We start from the raw sequence: 16,302 nt of genomic DNA, 5'->3' as shown, positions 1-16,302 counted from the left end.
CTCTATCATTGTAAGTCTTCCATTGCATGTAAGGTGCTAAATTTGCTGATATGATGTATGTCTTTAAAGCTGTTTGTTTCTCTTAAATAATTTTTCTCTGCATTTCATATTGAATAGCATGTGATAGATTCTCAAGTTTACTGATTCATTTCCCTGGAATCTCAAGCCAGTGTGCCTTTAACAACTGAGCCATCTTTTCATCCCTCACCTGGAATCTCAGATCTGCTGCTTAAATTTTCACTTTGTTTATGATACTTTTCAAGACTAGAATGCCTTTATTTTCCTTTCTCATTTTTTTTCTTTTTGTTACTAATTCTCTATTAAATTGCTTTCTGTGCTGAGACATTGTTATCATTTTTGTCATTAACCTCTAATATATTTTTCATTAATAATTTAAACATATTTTAACAGTGGTATTGATCCTGAATGAATTGCTTATAGTTTTCAAGATTAAATGTTTCTCAAGTTGTCTGTACCTGATCAATTTACAGTCTTAAAATGGCAAATATGGCAGTTTTGTTCTGCTTCATGTTTGTGTTTTGCAGGAAAGATTCACTGACCTGTTTATACCAATATAGCTAGAAGAAATTCAAATGTTGTTTACCAAAATTAACTAAATGCTATAGAGTGAATGTGAAATAAGCAGGGTATTATAATTGTTTGGCTTTTTTTTTTTAAGATTAATGTTAAAGGATAAGAAAGCCTCTGCTAGAACTGTTCTATTTCAGATGTAAATATACTCTTAAGCTGCTGACTCAAGGTAGTAGTCCTTATTATCATGCAAAACGTGCATAGATGGACTTCCCTGGATCCCCATTTCCTCATGATAAAGTGAATGACCCTTCTCAGTTCTGAAAATGATCCTGTTCATACATGCAACATACTTTTTTATTCAAATCACCATAATCAAGGTCATTATTGACAGATCACTGTGCTCTAGGTATAAATTGTCAGGGCTGGAAGGAGAGACATATGCTGCAGGATACAAAGCACAAGATTGTTTGAGCTGAGCATAAGGGAAGAGCACAAACATTACCTATTTCTGTCCTCATACAGTAATAGAAACCCATCAGTATGCTTCCAAGATACCTAAAGCACCAATGAGCTCAATTTAGTAAGGTTCTTATAACCTTTGATCTTGTCACTTTGCAAGCAAGAAAACTGAGGTGCTAGCAACTAAACAACCCAAAATAATAAATGGCATGGATGAATGCCAGCATCAAGGAGGCTTAATCTTATGAACAACATCACTGTGAAACACTATTGACCATGTTGTTGGAGGCAGACACTGACCTATTTACCTGTTGTGCCATGTTACCTTTCCTGAAACTAAATTGGGCTTAAAAATACTGTTGAGTCAGTGTGTATAATGCCAGAAGGTGCTACATGGGCAACTGGGGGAAAATGACCAATATTTGTCCAAGCAACTCATTTCTCTAACCCACTCAACAGCAAATAACCTGTTGTGATGCTCACAAAAGTGCAATAGTGGCTCACAGCCATGGTAGTAAATCAACTGCTCTTGGTTTGGCTAACTGATCCACTCAGTGGAACAGGATCCATAGCTGGAGCAGGGAAACAAGTCAGAACCATATCCAAAAGTAAGCCTACTCTCCATTTTTAAGCTACCACCAACTGTGGGCTACAAGAGGGCTTTTACCTATTAAATTCTCTCTAAAAAAATAAGGGTTATCCCATTTATCTGGTACTAACTTTACTGTCCTTTGGAGAATCTGCTTCTCTTTTTCAAATAGATGCAGATTCTAAGGAAAGAACCACCCCATCATACCACAAAAACGACCCCAGCTGAAAGTAAGAATAATTGGTGAAACAAGCAAGGGTGCTGTTTTGTTGGTGAACCTGGTACCAGCACAAGGGTGAAGGAGATCAACCCAGAGAAAAATCAACCCCTACCAAATCAGATATCCAGAGACAAAGAGGTTCCCAAGACCTCATAACTGAAGCAAACCTAAAATGAACATAACATAACTCAGGGAAATTTTGCAGAAGAGTGGGCAGAAAGAATGTCAGAGCCACATGTTGGGTCATGATATGCAGAGACATTTCCTCCTACCCATAACTGAGGCCTAACTCCATGATGCATGACCCATATACCTCAACAAGGAGGGGTCAGGGGGAGTGGCGAGGACACGGAGGAGGCTAACAATGGTACCAACTTGACTGTATTCACTGAGTACAAAACTAATTAATTTTTAAAAATAAGAAAAATACTTCTTGAAATAATTAAGTAAATAACATGAACCATAACTAAAATTGAAATGCAGAAGATTAAAAACCCATCACAACTAAGCCCATCATCTGGCCTGTTCCTGTTCTGCTTTTATTGGAGATGTTTTTAGATTGTTTCTTCTCATCTCTACATTTGCATAGAGAATTGTTCAAAATATTGTTAGTTTCTCTTGGAAAAGAAAAGGTTAAATACACAAACATATTATGTCTATGCATGATTGAATAATATTGCTTACGAAATGATTGTACTCAGGTTGGCATGAGCTTCCTTTAAGAATATTATGATGTACTAGTTATGTAAATCATATTAAAGGGTTAAGTTTAATCATATTAAAGGGTCAGCCAGTATGTCACCATAACTGATCAACAGCTATGTATCTCCCTTGATCTGGATAAAGAAGAATGAAGAAAAAGTCAAGAAATATAGATGATCATTGGGTGTATGTTTGTTTTGGGATTCATATTAGTTTTGTGGGGTGGGGAGAAGAAGAGACCAATTTATTTAAATTTTTTTCTTTTACTGTTTTTTGGATTTTCAAGGTAGGATCTCAGTCTAGCTCAGGCTGACCTGCAATTCACTATGGTAGTCTCAGCATGGCCACAAATTCACTGTGATCCTCCTACCTCTGCCTCCCAAAGGCTGGGATTAAAGGCATGTGTCACAACAACAGGCTTGTATTTTTGATTTTGATATGGGTGTCACCATGAAAGTAGTCTTTCCTGGAACTCACCACATAGTACTCACAATCTTTCTGCCTCAGCTTCCTGATAGCTGGGATTATGGTCATGAGCTGCTTTCACCTGCCTAGTTAATGGATATTTTTTTTTTCTTTGAATACTGTAGTTTAACATAGAGATAAAGCTATTTTGTTCACAATATATTGGAATGCTCAGAATAAGTTATTTAGAAGAGTGCGATCCTATATAAATTTTCCTACTTTACTGAACCCAGTTTTTGTTTAATTTTTTTTTTTTGTTCATTTTAATTTATTTATTTGTGAGTGACAGACAGAGAGAGAAAGAGGCTGAGAGATAAGAGAGAATGGGTGCACCGGGGTTTCCAGCCACTGCAAACGAACTCCAGACATGTGCACCCCCTTGTGCATCTGGCTAACGTGGGTCCTGGGAAATCAAGCCTCAAACCAGGGTCCTTAGGCTTCACATGCAAACGCTTAACCGCTAAGCCATCTCTCCAGCCCAAACCCAGTTTTTATTTGCTTGTGGACAGCCTTGCCTATTCTTCCTCTTTCTGCTCAGGGAGCAGTAACTTTATACTAACATGAAAAGGACCTTCTCTCTTTTCCAGTTCTTGTATCCATGTTTCTTCCAGTCTACCTCTAACCGTAGGACCCAAGTAGCAACAGTGGAGTACTGCCCTGGTTTTATAAATGCTCCTGCACAGGGGTGGGGATTGTCGAAGACCTTAGAGTCACTCATCCCACTGTGGTGCACTGAGTCAAGCATTCCCCATAAACTTAGATGTTCTGAATGCTAGGTTCCAAGCTGATGGAGATTTGGGAATTAATGCCTCCTGTAGGCAGTGTATTGTTGGGGGCCGGCTTATGGGTGTTAGAGCCAGCTTCCCCATGCCAGTGTTTGGCACACTCTCCTATAACTATGGTCCACCTGATGTTGGCCAGAGGGTGATGTCCACCCTGTGCTCGTGCCATCATTTTTCCCTCCATCATGGAGCTTCCCCTCGAGCCTATAAGCCAAAATAAACCTCTTTTATCCATGGGCTGCTCTTGGTTGGGTGATTTCTACTGGTAATGCAAACCTGACTGCAACAACAGCATATTAACTTAAGGTCCTTCTGAGCTATGTAAAAGAGACACTATTCTTATTATCTTCATTTTGCAGTTGACAAAATGATGATTCAGGAGGTAATGTTAATGCTTATTGTCACAAGGCTAATAATTGTAAGGCAAACATTAAAATGAGACATCTTGTATCTGTTTCTCTTGCCCTCTATCATGCTGTAGAGAAGACAAAGTATCCAGATAGTAAATCTTTAATTAGCACATATGTGGAAGGTTACACAAACCTCTAGCTCACTTGTGTTATAGCCCTACAGTTATAATAATTAAAAGGCTTACTTCAGAGAAAAAAGGGAGGGTGTGAAACAAGGGCATAAGTCCATGGTATAGCACTTACCTAGGATAAAGAGGGGTAGTGCATGGGTCTCACAGGAAGACTGTAGTTATAATATGCCTTACGGTGACTTACCCTGTAGCTGACATCCTCCACAAGAGCAGATCCACCTGCAGCACACCCTGCTTGCCACAAGGTCTCCTTCATGCTGCATCCATAAAGGAACACATTCTTCTTTTGGGAGTGACCATGGAGATCACAGAATACCTACAATTAATGGAGAAAATAAATAAATTTCAGGTTAAATGTTTTTACACATTTGAAATGTAACCCTTCTTAGAAGGATGGTTATTTACTCAGCCATATGGGGACCACTGATGACATTGGCAATTTTGCACTGATATAACATCAGGGACAAATGTAGATTGCAGAGCACTTAGGAAGGAACAGAATGTGAGCAAACACATATAATGCACAGTATTTTTGAGAAAGTGATTTGAGCTTTGGGAGAAGCAAAAGTCAGTGATAAAAGAGATAATAGAAATAAGAGCAGTTAAAATAAATGTGAAAAATTTTAATAATTCAAAAAGTAGACCTGGAGTTGGAGAGATGGCTCAGCAGTTAAAGGTGCTGGCTTGAAAATCTTGATGGCCTGAGTTCAATTTCCCAGTATCTATGAAAAGCCAAAGTGGATCATGTATCCAGAGTTTGTTTGCAATGGAAAGAGGCCTTGCAGGGACCATACTCAGCCTCTCTCTCTCTCTCTCTCTCAAATAAAGAATTATAAATCTATTTTAAAGAAATAAATATATAAAAAGAGAAGTTGGGCTCAAGAGATGGTTCAGCTGCTAATGTACTTGCCTTGGAAATATGAGGACTTGAGTCTTATCCCTAGCACCCATGTGAAAGCGGGGCAAGGTGGTCCATACCTGTAACTCCAGAAGCAGGGGGACATAGAGATGAGGATACCGGTGTCATGCTTGCTAGATAGTCTAGCTGAATCAGCAATATCTAAGTTCAGTAAGAGTCCTTGCTTGAAAACTAAGATGGAGGGCTGGAGAGGTGACTTAGTGGTTAAGGCATTTGCCTGGAAAGCCAAAGGATCCTGGTTTTACTCTTTAAGACCCACATAAGCTAGATGCACAAGGGGCTGCATGCATCTAGAGTTCATTTGCAGTGGCATGCCTATTCCCTCTCTCTCTCTCTCTCTCTCTCTCTCTCTCTCTCTCTCTCTCTCAAATAAATAAATAAATAAATAAATAAATAAATAAATAAATAAAATATATTTTAAAAAATAAAATGGAGGAAACAGTGTGGATGTTTCTGAGACAGCTAAAAATACAGTTACAATATGACCCAGCTATACCCCTCCTATGCATATAACCTAAGGACTCATAACACTATCTTAGAAATATTCACACATCCATGTTTAATGCCACTCTATTCACAATATCTAGGAAATAAAAACCAGTCTAGATGTCCCTCCACTGATGAGTGAATAATGAAGATGTGGTATGCTTGTGCAATGGAGTTCTGTTCAGTGTTGACAAAAAAAATGAAATTTACAGGGAAATGAATGGACCTGGAAAGCATTATAGTTAGTGAGGTAATCCAGGCCCAGGAAGCCAAGTGCTGCATGTTCACTCTCATATGTGTATCCTAGCAACAAATGTTTGGACTTGTATTTGAGTTGGAATAAAACATGGTAGTAGAGGCCAGTAAGATAGAAAGGGGATATAAGGGAGGGAGGAGTGGGGAGGACTTAAGGGGATGGTATTGAATATATGTAAGTGGAATAACATTACTTGTGGTGGAAAGGCCTAAGTGAGTTCAGGGGAAGAGATTGAGCAAAGGAAGGGTGGGGGAGGGTAAATTAAAATCTAAGGATATGTATAAGTCATATGGAAACCTACTTTTATGAACAATGTCATACTGAGAAGCCATAGATTGTTACTAGAAAATTTTCAGTATCAGGGATGGGATACCTTCCAGTGAGTTGTTGGTCAGGGAGATCCTTGATGCCCCCAAAACATTATAGGACATTGCCAAGGCTCTTGGTTTCCCACTAGGAATAGATGGTAAGACACTTGTGCTAAAAAATCCACATGCTTGGACTGCAACAATACTGAGAAATCCTGCTGGAGCAGAGCTGAATACCTCCTCCCTGTAAACCAGCAGAGCAGCTGACAGAAAGCTGGAAAATGTCACATTGCATGCAGCTCCATCAGAGAGAGAGAAGTCATCGGTAGAAATAAACAACAGTGGACACTGAAAGCTTTAAGTTTTGCCAACAATGCCAAATGACCCATTGGTTGCAATAGTGGCATGTCTGCTATGGGGGAAACCAATCACCCTTTAATTGGATAGCGGTGGGTGGGGAATACATGCCTGATACTGAAAACCTATGATAGGGGAAGTCATGAGCCCTAGGGTTATAATGTCTGCTGGTGTGTGGCTGGATGCATATATTATGCTCACCAAACTACCTGGTAAGCACTTTGCTTAATGTTTATACTCATATATTAATGCTACTCTGGTTTCTCTTTTCAGATAGCAGTGACCTTGGGATGACTCAAAAGGCACCATAGTGCTGAGAAGAAGTGACAGAGGAGTGCTCAGCACTGAAAATCTCTATCAGTTTCCAAGGCTTAGGATCCATTGTGGAAGGGGTGGTGGAAGGAATGTAAGAGCCAAAGGAAGAATAGGACTCCTTACAATGTACTCTTCCAGACACAAAATGGCCTGGATATACATGACCTCACAGTGCCTGGCACTATGTGCACAAGACTCAAATAGGAGGAAAAGATGATGACATCAAAATAAAACAGAAAATGGTTGATAGAGGTAGGGTATATGATAGAGAGTGGAGTTGCAAAGGGGAAATAAGAAGTGAGAGAATTATCATGGTTTACTGTCTAGAATTATGGAAGTTGTCAATAAAAAATAAGATGGAGAGTGATTGAAGATGATATCTAGCATTGACATTGGCTCCATATATATATATATATATATATATATATATATATATATATATATATATATATATATATGTGGATAAACACACACACACACCTAAGATATACATCCCCAAAAAAGAGATGATAAATGAGCACAATTGTTGTCCAGGTCCTGATGCAATTGCTGAAAATTGGTTTCTGAAAGTCAGCTTGTTTTTTTCTTTTCATACACTTTTAAAGTTTAATTTAATTAAATTTATTTATTGGATAGAGAGAGAGAATAGTCACATCAGGGCCTCCAGCCACTGAAAACAAACTCCAGACACATGCACCGTCTTGTGCTTCTGGCTTACATGGGTTTGGGGGGAATTGAACCAAAGTCCTTTGGCTTTGTAGGCAAGTGCCTCAACCACTAAGACAGCCCCATGTTTATTTTTTATGCATGCTACAGATCAGTTGTTAATATTTTCTATGATGTAGCTCTGAAGCCATAATTTGGTACATGCTATCTATGTCAGAGAGAAAAAAATGTCCACAATAGAATCATGTAATGACCACTAAAGCTTCTGCGGAAGTAAAACATCCTACTTGCTTTTCAGTGAAGCCATTGGCTCAACTTATCAATTGTCAGACAAAGTATATTTCTTTTATTTATTTTCTCTGCAAAACACAAGACAAATGCCAATTTCAATTGTTCCTCTCTTGTCGTCTTAATTGGATCTAGAACCCCTATGACTCAAATCTCTAGGCACGCTTGAGGGAGGTTAACAAGGTTAATTGAGATGGGAAGACTAACCCTAAATCCAACTAGTATCATTCCATGGGACGGGGATACAGGTTAAATAAAAGAGATGGGTTTCTGAGCACTGGCATTCATCCCTCTGACTGGATAGAATGTGACTAGCTGCCTAGTGTTCTAGCTTCCTTCTCCAGCATGATTGACTACAGCTTCTGGATCTGAAAGCCAAAATAAACCCTTCCTCCCTTTCACTGCTTCTTGTCATAAAGCAAGAGATATAAATAACACAAAAATAATATGAAATCTTACTAAGATCAAAAATGCAAGTTAATAATTCAGAGAAATAATAAAATCTAAAAGATGTCCACAAATTCCTCCTATCCCTATCGGCATCTCCTTTGCACTACACTCTGATCCTAACAAGAAGTAGAGCATATTTATATCCCCTTTGAAATTGAACTTGGCCATATGACATCTTCTAGTAGAATTGGACCAGCTATAGCTTATGAAGCATTTGCACTACAGTTTGCTGTCCTGACATGAGTAAGCATACACTAGCAAGCTGGAGGATGAAAGCAGGATATCAACTTATTCCCAGGGACCCAGCAGATTCCAGACATATAAATGAATCCATCTTAGACCATCCAGACTTTGTGAAGAGTATCAGACTAGAGGAATCACCCAGGTGACCTGGTGGTTCTCACTCAAAAATCTTTAGATACAATATAGATATTTGTTGAAGGCACTAAATCTGGGAATCACTTGTTATCTAAAGAGAGCTAAGTGTTCTAATTATCTGTCCTTTTAATTTTAATGAAAAGGCTTCCTAATATCATATGTATCACCATCCCTGATTTTTACTTATACTACAGAGCCATAGTAACAAAAACAGCATGGTACTGGCACAAAAACAGACATGTAGATCAGTGGAACAGAATAGAGGACCCAGATGTAAGCCCAAGTAGCTATAGCCACCTGATATTCGATAAAAATGCCAAAAATACTCATTGGAGAAGAGACAGCCTCTTCAGCAAATGGTTTTGGGAAAACTGGATATATATCTGCATAAGGATGAAAATAGATTCTTCTCTCTCACCATGCACAAGAATTAAGTCCAAATGGATTAAAGACCTTAACATCAGACCGGAAACTCTGAAACTGCTAGAGGAAAAAGTAGGGGAAACCCTTCAACATATTGGTCTTGGCAAAGACTTTCTGAATACAACCCCAATTGCTCAGGCAATAAAACCACAGATTAACCACTGGGACCTAATGAAATTACAAAGATTTTGCACTGCAAAGAACACAGTGAAAAAAGCAAATAGGCAACCTACAGAATGGGAAAAAACCTTCGCCAGCTATATATCTGATAGAGGATATACAAAGAACTCAAAAAGTTAAATAATAAGGAATCAAACAAGCCAATCAAAAAATGGGCTATGGAGCTAAATAGAGAGTTCTCAAAGGAAGAAATACAAATGGCATATAAGCATCTAAAAAAATGTTCTACATCACTAGTCATCAGGGAAATGCAGATTAAAACTACATTGAGATTCCATCTCACTCCTGTCAGATTGGCCACCATCATGAAAACAAATGATCATAAATGTTGGCGGGGATGTGGAAAAAAAGGAACCCTTCTACACTGCTGGTGGGAATGCAATCTGGTCCAGCCATTGTGGAAAACAGTGTGGAGGTTCCTAAAACAGCTAGAGATTGATCTACCATATGACCCAGCTATAGCACTCCTAGGCATATATCCAAAGGACTCATCTCATTTCCTTAGAAGTACGTGCTCAACCATGTTTATTGCTGCTCAATTTATAATAGCTGGGAAATGGAACCAGCCTAGATGTCCCTCAACAGATGAGTGGATAATGAAGATGTGGCACATTTATACAATGGAGTTCTACTCAGCGGTAAAGAAAAATGAAGTTATGAAATTTGCAGAAAAATGGATGGACCTGGAAAGTATTATACTAAGTGAGGTAACCCAGGCCCAGAAAGCCAAGCGCCACATGTTCTCTCTCATATGTGGATCCTAGCCACAGATGATTGGGCTTCTGCTTGAGAATGAAAATACTTAGTAGCAGAGGCCAGTAAGTTAAAAAGGAGACATAAAGGGAAGAGAAAGGAAGGGAGGAGGGTACTTAATAGGTTGATATTGTATATATGTAAGTACAATGATTGTGATGGGGAGGTAATATGATGGAGAATGGAATTTCAAAGCGGAAAGCGTGGGGGGTGGGGAGGGAGAGAATTACCATGGGATTTTTTTAATAATCATGGAAAATGCTAATAAAAACATTTAAAAAAAATAAAGTAGACTTAAAACACACACACACAAAAATATAATATCCTCTCAGGAGGATAACACCAAACATCCTATCCAGTCACAGTAACAGGCCTTAAGTCTAAGATTCCTCTGTGGTTTCTAAATTCCATGTGCATTGTCTTATCCCCCAAAAGAAAAAGACAAGTCCTATGCCTCCCACAAAACTGTACACACTGCTGTATGAAGAAATAATACTCCACTCAGCACCCAGATTTGAATGGGCTGAAAAGGATGAACCCAGCAGTCAGCATTCAATGACAATCCTGAAGTGCTAAGGTGAAAACTTGGGAGTTCCTACATCTTGGCCTCCAGGGACCATCATCAGCAGAGCTTTTCGAGTATGAAATGGTCCACCCACAAATACACTTCTCAGTGCTGTGGTGTAGATGTCTCTTCAGAGCACTCTCATGAAGAAGAGGTAATTTCTGGTCTCACAAGATAAAGCCACTACAAATCCCAGTTTTCCTAATATTTTGGACATGCTTTTCACCTTATGCCAAGGAACCTCTAGTATCCCAATCAGACTAAATATAGGTGAAGGTTAAACAAAAGGTTCAGGGCTGGAGAGATGGGTTAGTGGTTCAGCATTTGCATGTGAAGCCTAAGGACCCTGGTTTGAGGCAGGATTCCCCACTACCCACATAAGTCAGATGCACAAGGTGGTGCATATATCTGGAGTTCATTTGCAGTGGCTGAAGGCACTGATGTGCCCGTGTTCATTCTCATTCTCTCTCTCTCCCTCTTTTCCTCTCTGTCTGTTGCTCTCAAATAAATAAACAAAAATAAACAAATTTTTTAAAGTTTCAGCCAAGCAACCAATTCACTTGTTAGATGATGTCCAATTGCCCAGGCTAACAAATAATCCCTTGATTATATATTCTTGTCAATGATGGTAACCCAAATCTAGCAGTCTTTTTTTCATTCTTAGTAGAATATCCTTAGACTCCATCCCTACCTGTTCTGTCCAAGTTTCTGATGATATCTTATTAGACATTTGTGATTCTCCTTAGTTATTCTATGTGTTTATCTTCTGGTATTATGGTCACCCTTGACCTTAGATAACAGATGTGAGCATATTAGGGTAGTTGTGGAAAGTCTTAAGGAAATAAGAATATTTCTTTTAAACTTCTTCTGAAGGTAAGTAATCTCATGATTTTTCAGCAGGAGAATAGTGTCTTCTTTTACCATTCCCACCAATGAGTGAAATGCAAATCATGTTCAAGTTCTGACTCTGTAGCTATGGGTCTCACATGTTAAGGGGCATCAGAATTAACATGCATACTTCATTAAACAGCCTCATGAGCCATACTCCAGCAATCCTATGATCCAGGTAATTCTGAGTCAGGCCCAAGAATCTAATAAGCTCCAAAGTGATACTGATGGTCCTGGCCCCAGAACTATGTTTTGAACTTCTCTGGAGGAATCAGCAAAGTAACTGTTTAATCTTCTGCCACCATGAACTTTCTACCAACCTTTATCTATTACACCTCTGTTTCTCTGTGTGAATAAACACCCAACATTCTTATGAAAAGTGTGCAAACAAATTAAGCCTGTGTCTTAGCAACAGATTTCTCAATAAAGCCAGAAGCCTACGTGGTGACAGGCACTCTGTGAATGCTGGATTCAGCTGAAGGTAAAAGCTGTCATTTTCGTTCCTGATCCTTATAGTCTATGAAAGCTGAGGTAAATGAAAAATTACAGACCTATGCACCTGTGGGAATGAGCACTGCTGAGCCCTAGCAGTTCTGGTGGCCTCAGAGGATTCAGAATGAAGGGGATGGAGACATCAGCCTCCTTATTGCTCAAATGGCATCCCTAAAAATAAATGTTTGTTAATTATAATCAGAAACATGTGTTCCTCTAAGTTGTAAGGGGCAAGTAAAAGACAAATTATCAAGTTCTGTTCAATTGAGGAAGCTTTTCTTTCTTATGGGAAGATTTAATAATATTTTTCTTACAGTAAAAATATATGCTAGAATGTTAGGAACTGTACCCAGTTTGAATGCTGCTATATCCATAGGTTAATTGATTACCTTATAGCACTTACTACTCAACTTATTGGCCAAATATTTTACTCCATGTATTGTATGTGGCAAGAGAATTTAAAATTTTAATATAATGTAGTATCAACCTCCATAGCAAGAACAATAATAATGGTTAATTTATTGAAGACTTATAAAGCTCCAGCTGCTAGTATATAAAATGTACATTCTGTAGCATATAACTACATGATAGTCTGCTAAAATTTACATATATTAAAAACTTATAAATCTGAATGTAGTGGTACACCCCTTTAATCCCATCACTCAGAAGGAAGAAGTAGGGCTGTAAATTCAAGATCAGCCTGGGACTGCATAGTGAATTCTAGGTCAGCTTGGGCTACAGAGAGACTCTACGTCAAAAAAAAATCTTATAAAAAAGATCAACTCATGATGAATATATATTTCTCCATTTTCTACGTAAATATGCTGAATTTTATTTATTTATCCATTTCACAGAGAAAGAGAGAGAGAGAGAATGGGAACACCAGGGACTTTAGCCTCTGAAAATGAACTTCATATGCATGCACCACCTTGTGCATCTGGCCTTACATGGGTACTGGGGAATTGAACTAGGTTTTTAGGCTTTGCAAGTAAATGCCTTAACCACTGAGCAATCTTGCCAGACCATGTATGCTGAATTTCGAATAAAATAAATAATTTACCCAAGTTTTAACTGTAATTAAGTATGTGAGCAAGTATTTGAACCCTATTTACTCTGCTTCCAAGGCATTTTTTTTTCTTTCTGCATTACTTCATCCAGGCATTATGAAATGGGGATGATCTCAAAAGTGAACAAATCACAGTCACTGCACTATATCCAGAGGAGAACTAAGGTGGAGATAAGCTCAGGGCTCTCTGGGAGTCCAACTAAAGTCTCGTACAGGGCAGTGTTCATACTGCATACTGTATTTACCATGAACCCTATACCCCAGATAAATCTAACCAAGTGCCTCATTTAATTCACAAGTCTCTGTTAAAATTACCTAACCAAGACAACTTAAGGAAAGAAGGGATACCTTGACTCCCAGGCTCAAGTTTTCTGTGCATGAAGGAGGGATGCGCTTGGCAGCAGGAGCATGAGGGAGCTGCTCACACCCAGCAAAGCGAGGAAGCCCAGAGTAATGAGTGTCTGTGCTCAGCCCTTTTCACGTAGCCCAGGAACCCAGCACATGGACTGGTGTAGACATTAGTAAAGATGGGTCCTCCCATCTCAACCTAATAAAAATCATCCCTCACAGGTGATTTTAGGTCTTCTCAAGTTGATAATCATTATAAACCAAACTAATGGGAATTTTGGAAGAATAATCAATGTGTTTGAGGAATTGAAGTAATTCAGAACAGGAGCATGGAGTGAAAGGAGACTGGGACTTCAATAGCTACAGAAATATACGGTATGTGGATTTTTGTATGTACTTACATGCCATTTTAAGATGTTTGGGCATTTTTTCCTGAAAGTGATCAAGGAACCGTTAAAGTACTTAAGCTAGGAGGAAAACCGGGATCTATCTCACAGGTCAGGAGGTTAAGAATGAACTGAATAATGAGACAAAGCAAGAGAGACAAGGACCAAGCTGAAGACAGCAAAGGACATTTGTAGGGAAAAGTTTTGAAAGGAAGAAAAATGTACATGAACTTGATACTATGTGAATTTAAAGTCTCAGTTAGAAAGAGGTTAAAATACTATATGAATTTAGGGTTTAACTAAGTAGTCAATGTTCGTGCTCTTCATCAAGGCAAAGAATATTGTAAATGATGCAGATTTAAAGAGTTCACACAGCTTCACTTAATATTCTTTGAGCTGGAGTGTTTTGTTTTGAACGATGACCCTTTGGCTAAACTGATTCCCTACCCTGGGTCTTAGTTTCTTCAACAGACATATATATGGTGTGGATTGGGTTACAATTTGGAAAACCTATTTCCTATGCATCTCCCTAGGATCTTTGCCTGTGAGGTCTTGTATGAGCTAAATTGCAAGGTTAATTTAATTCATGCAAATGGGAATTCTACTGCTTTTGCTCAGCCTAAGAGCTGATCAGAACCGCATTGCTATGCTCTGCATACCCCTTCCCCTTCTTCCCTCTATCTCTCATTCTGGTTCTTCTGCAAGTTAATTGGGCCCCACATTCATGGAGCTAACCCCGCCCTATTTTGAGCATACTTCCCTTAGAAATTATGCTGCTCTTCACTTCTCACCTATCACTGGGGGTATTTACTGCTTTGCTTTGCAAGTTTGAGGTGCTACGTTTTCCACTCTTGGCATGTGGTTCTCATGATTTCTTCCCAATACTGAAACTTCAGCATTATTTATACAATTGTCACAGGAGAATGAAGGCAAGGCTGGTGCCTGAGAGAGAAAAATTCTGGACAATGTGATAGACTCCCAAAAGAGTAACACTTTCAATTAAACCAACCAAGCTCACCAAGCCGTAGAGACTGCTCCTGCACAGTATTAGGCAGAACAGCAATTAGTCTAAGTTTCTGAGAGTAGTAAAAATCTCCATGAGGGAAATGAGTACAATTACCTTCTGAGAGTCCAGTTGACAAGACTTCATTACCAGTTATTTTATTGACTGCCATATAGTCTTCACAGTACCTACAAGGCATGGGTCCCAGAATCTCCACAGGTATCAAAACCATGAATACTCAATTCTCTCACATAAAATGGTATATTTCCTTGTAAGCTATGCCCATGCTTCCCAATACTTTAAATCATCTTTATATTATTTATAATATCTAATCCAGCTTAAATGTTATGTAAGTCATTATGATACCATATGTTATTTGGGGAATAATGACAGAAAAAAAATACTTGCAATGTTCAGTAGAGTTACAATTTTCCTGAATATTTCCAATCTGCAATTGGTGAAATCTATGGATGCAAAATCCATAGATATCAAAGGTTGACTGTATTCTCTCTATATGCACCATTTCATGACTTATAGCAAACATTCAGTCATTAATGAAATTAGTCACAGGGGACCAAATAAATTAATAGAGAGCAACCAGTCTAATATGTGGCTTTGTTTTACATTGAATACCTTCCTGCTAACTCAGTAATTTTTATATCTGCTATTGATTTGAATGTATGATATGTGTCAGTTATCATGCTAGGATTTTACACTGATCTATAATTAGTAGAAAAGTCCTATTAAGAAGATGTTGGCATTTAGCTTCTACTAAGGTTACAGGAAGTTAAGCAACTTGCCCTTGGCTACTATTCATTAAAAGAAATAGATGTGTTACACATCAAATTCTGGTCAGTCATGTTCCAAAGTCTTCCAAAATAAAATGTTTAAAAAATATTTTTTCCACCAATAATAAAGAGTAATAGGACCAATTTGCTAATTACTAAAATTTAGAATGACCTGTCCCGCTTTCCCTGACGTCTTCCGTTAGCTGTTTCCTACTCTCTGATCCTGGTCTGTTGGCTCTCTATGAACCATAAGCTCACAACTCGATGAGAACAACATATATAGTGAGCTCCAGGAGGGCGCCTCAGAACTGAAACCATGCCCCTTCTCTGTTTATAGTCATTAAAATGAGGGAATTGTGGGCCCTCCGTGACACTTTTAAACACAGTCTCTATAGTATCTCAGTCTTACATGAGGCCTTGGCCACTCAGTTGCAGGTTTCAACTTCTCAAGTAGAAGTTTAACCTGTCAATTTCATTCTTATGTCCTGTCCTGTTAGAGATGATGATGCACTGAATCCTTTTTCTTTACCAGAAAGTCGGATCTAGACTACATCATGTTTCTAAATTTGGGGAGGGAGGAGTGTGAATGCTCACCCACTTGTGGATATCTTTTATGTGTAAGGAAGTTTCCCTTAGTTTTCCCTCAGTTTACTCCTATTTTTGAGGAATGTCACCTTTGTGGCTGGACTTCATTG

General features: G+C 38.6%; 1 protein-coding gene across 1 annotated transcript in view; it reads right to left on the bottom strand.

Moving 5' to 3' along the window:
• The window catches only part of Agbl1 (AGBL carboxypeptidase 1), a 763,032-nt gene that overhangs the window by 346,066 nt on the left and 400,664 nt on the right, over positions 1-16,302 (bottom strand). Inside the window, exon 20 of the mRNA XM_012948687.2 lies at positions 4,477-4,608. Coding sequence (XP_012804141.2) covers positions 4,477-4,608 — 132 coding nt within the window. The remainder of the gene's footprint in view (positions 1-4,476; positions 4,609-16,302) is intronic.

This window comes from Jaculus jaculus, chromosome 3, assembly GCF_020740685.1.
Source record: "Jaculus jaculus isolate mJacJac1 chromosome 3, mJacJac1.mat.Y.cur, whole genome shotgun sequence".
Classification (NCBI taxonomy): domain Eukaryota; kingdom Metazoa; phylum Chordata; class Mammalia; order Rodentia; family Dipodidae; genus Jaculus; species Jaculus jaculus.
Note: the sequence above shows the minus strand (reverse complement) of the source record. Positions and strands in the feature narration are given on the sequence as shown.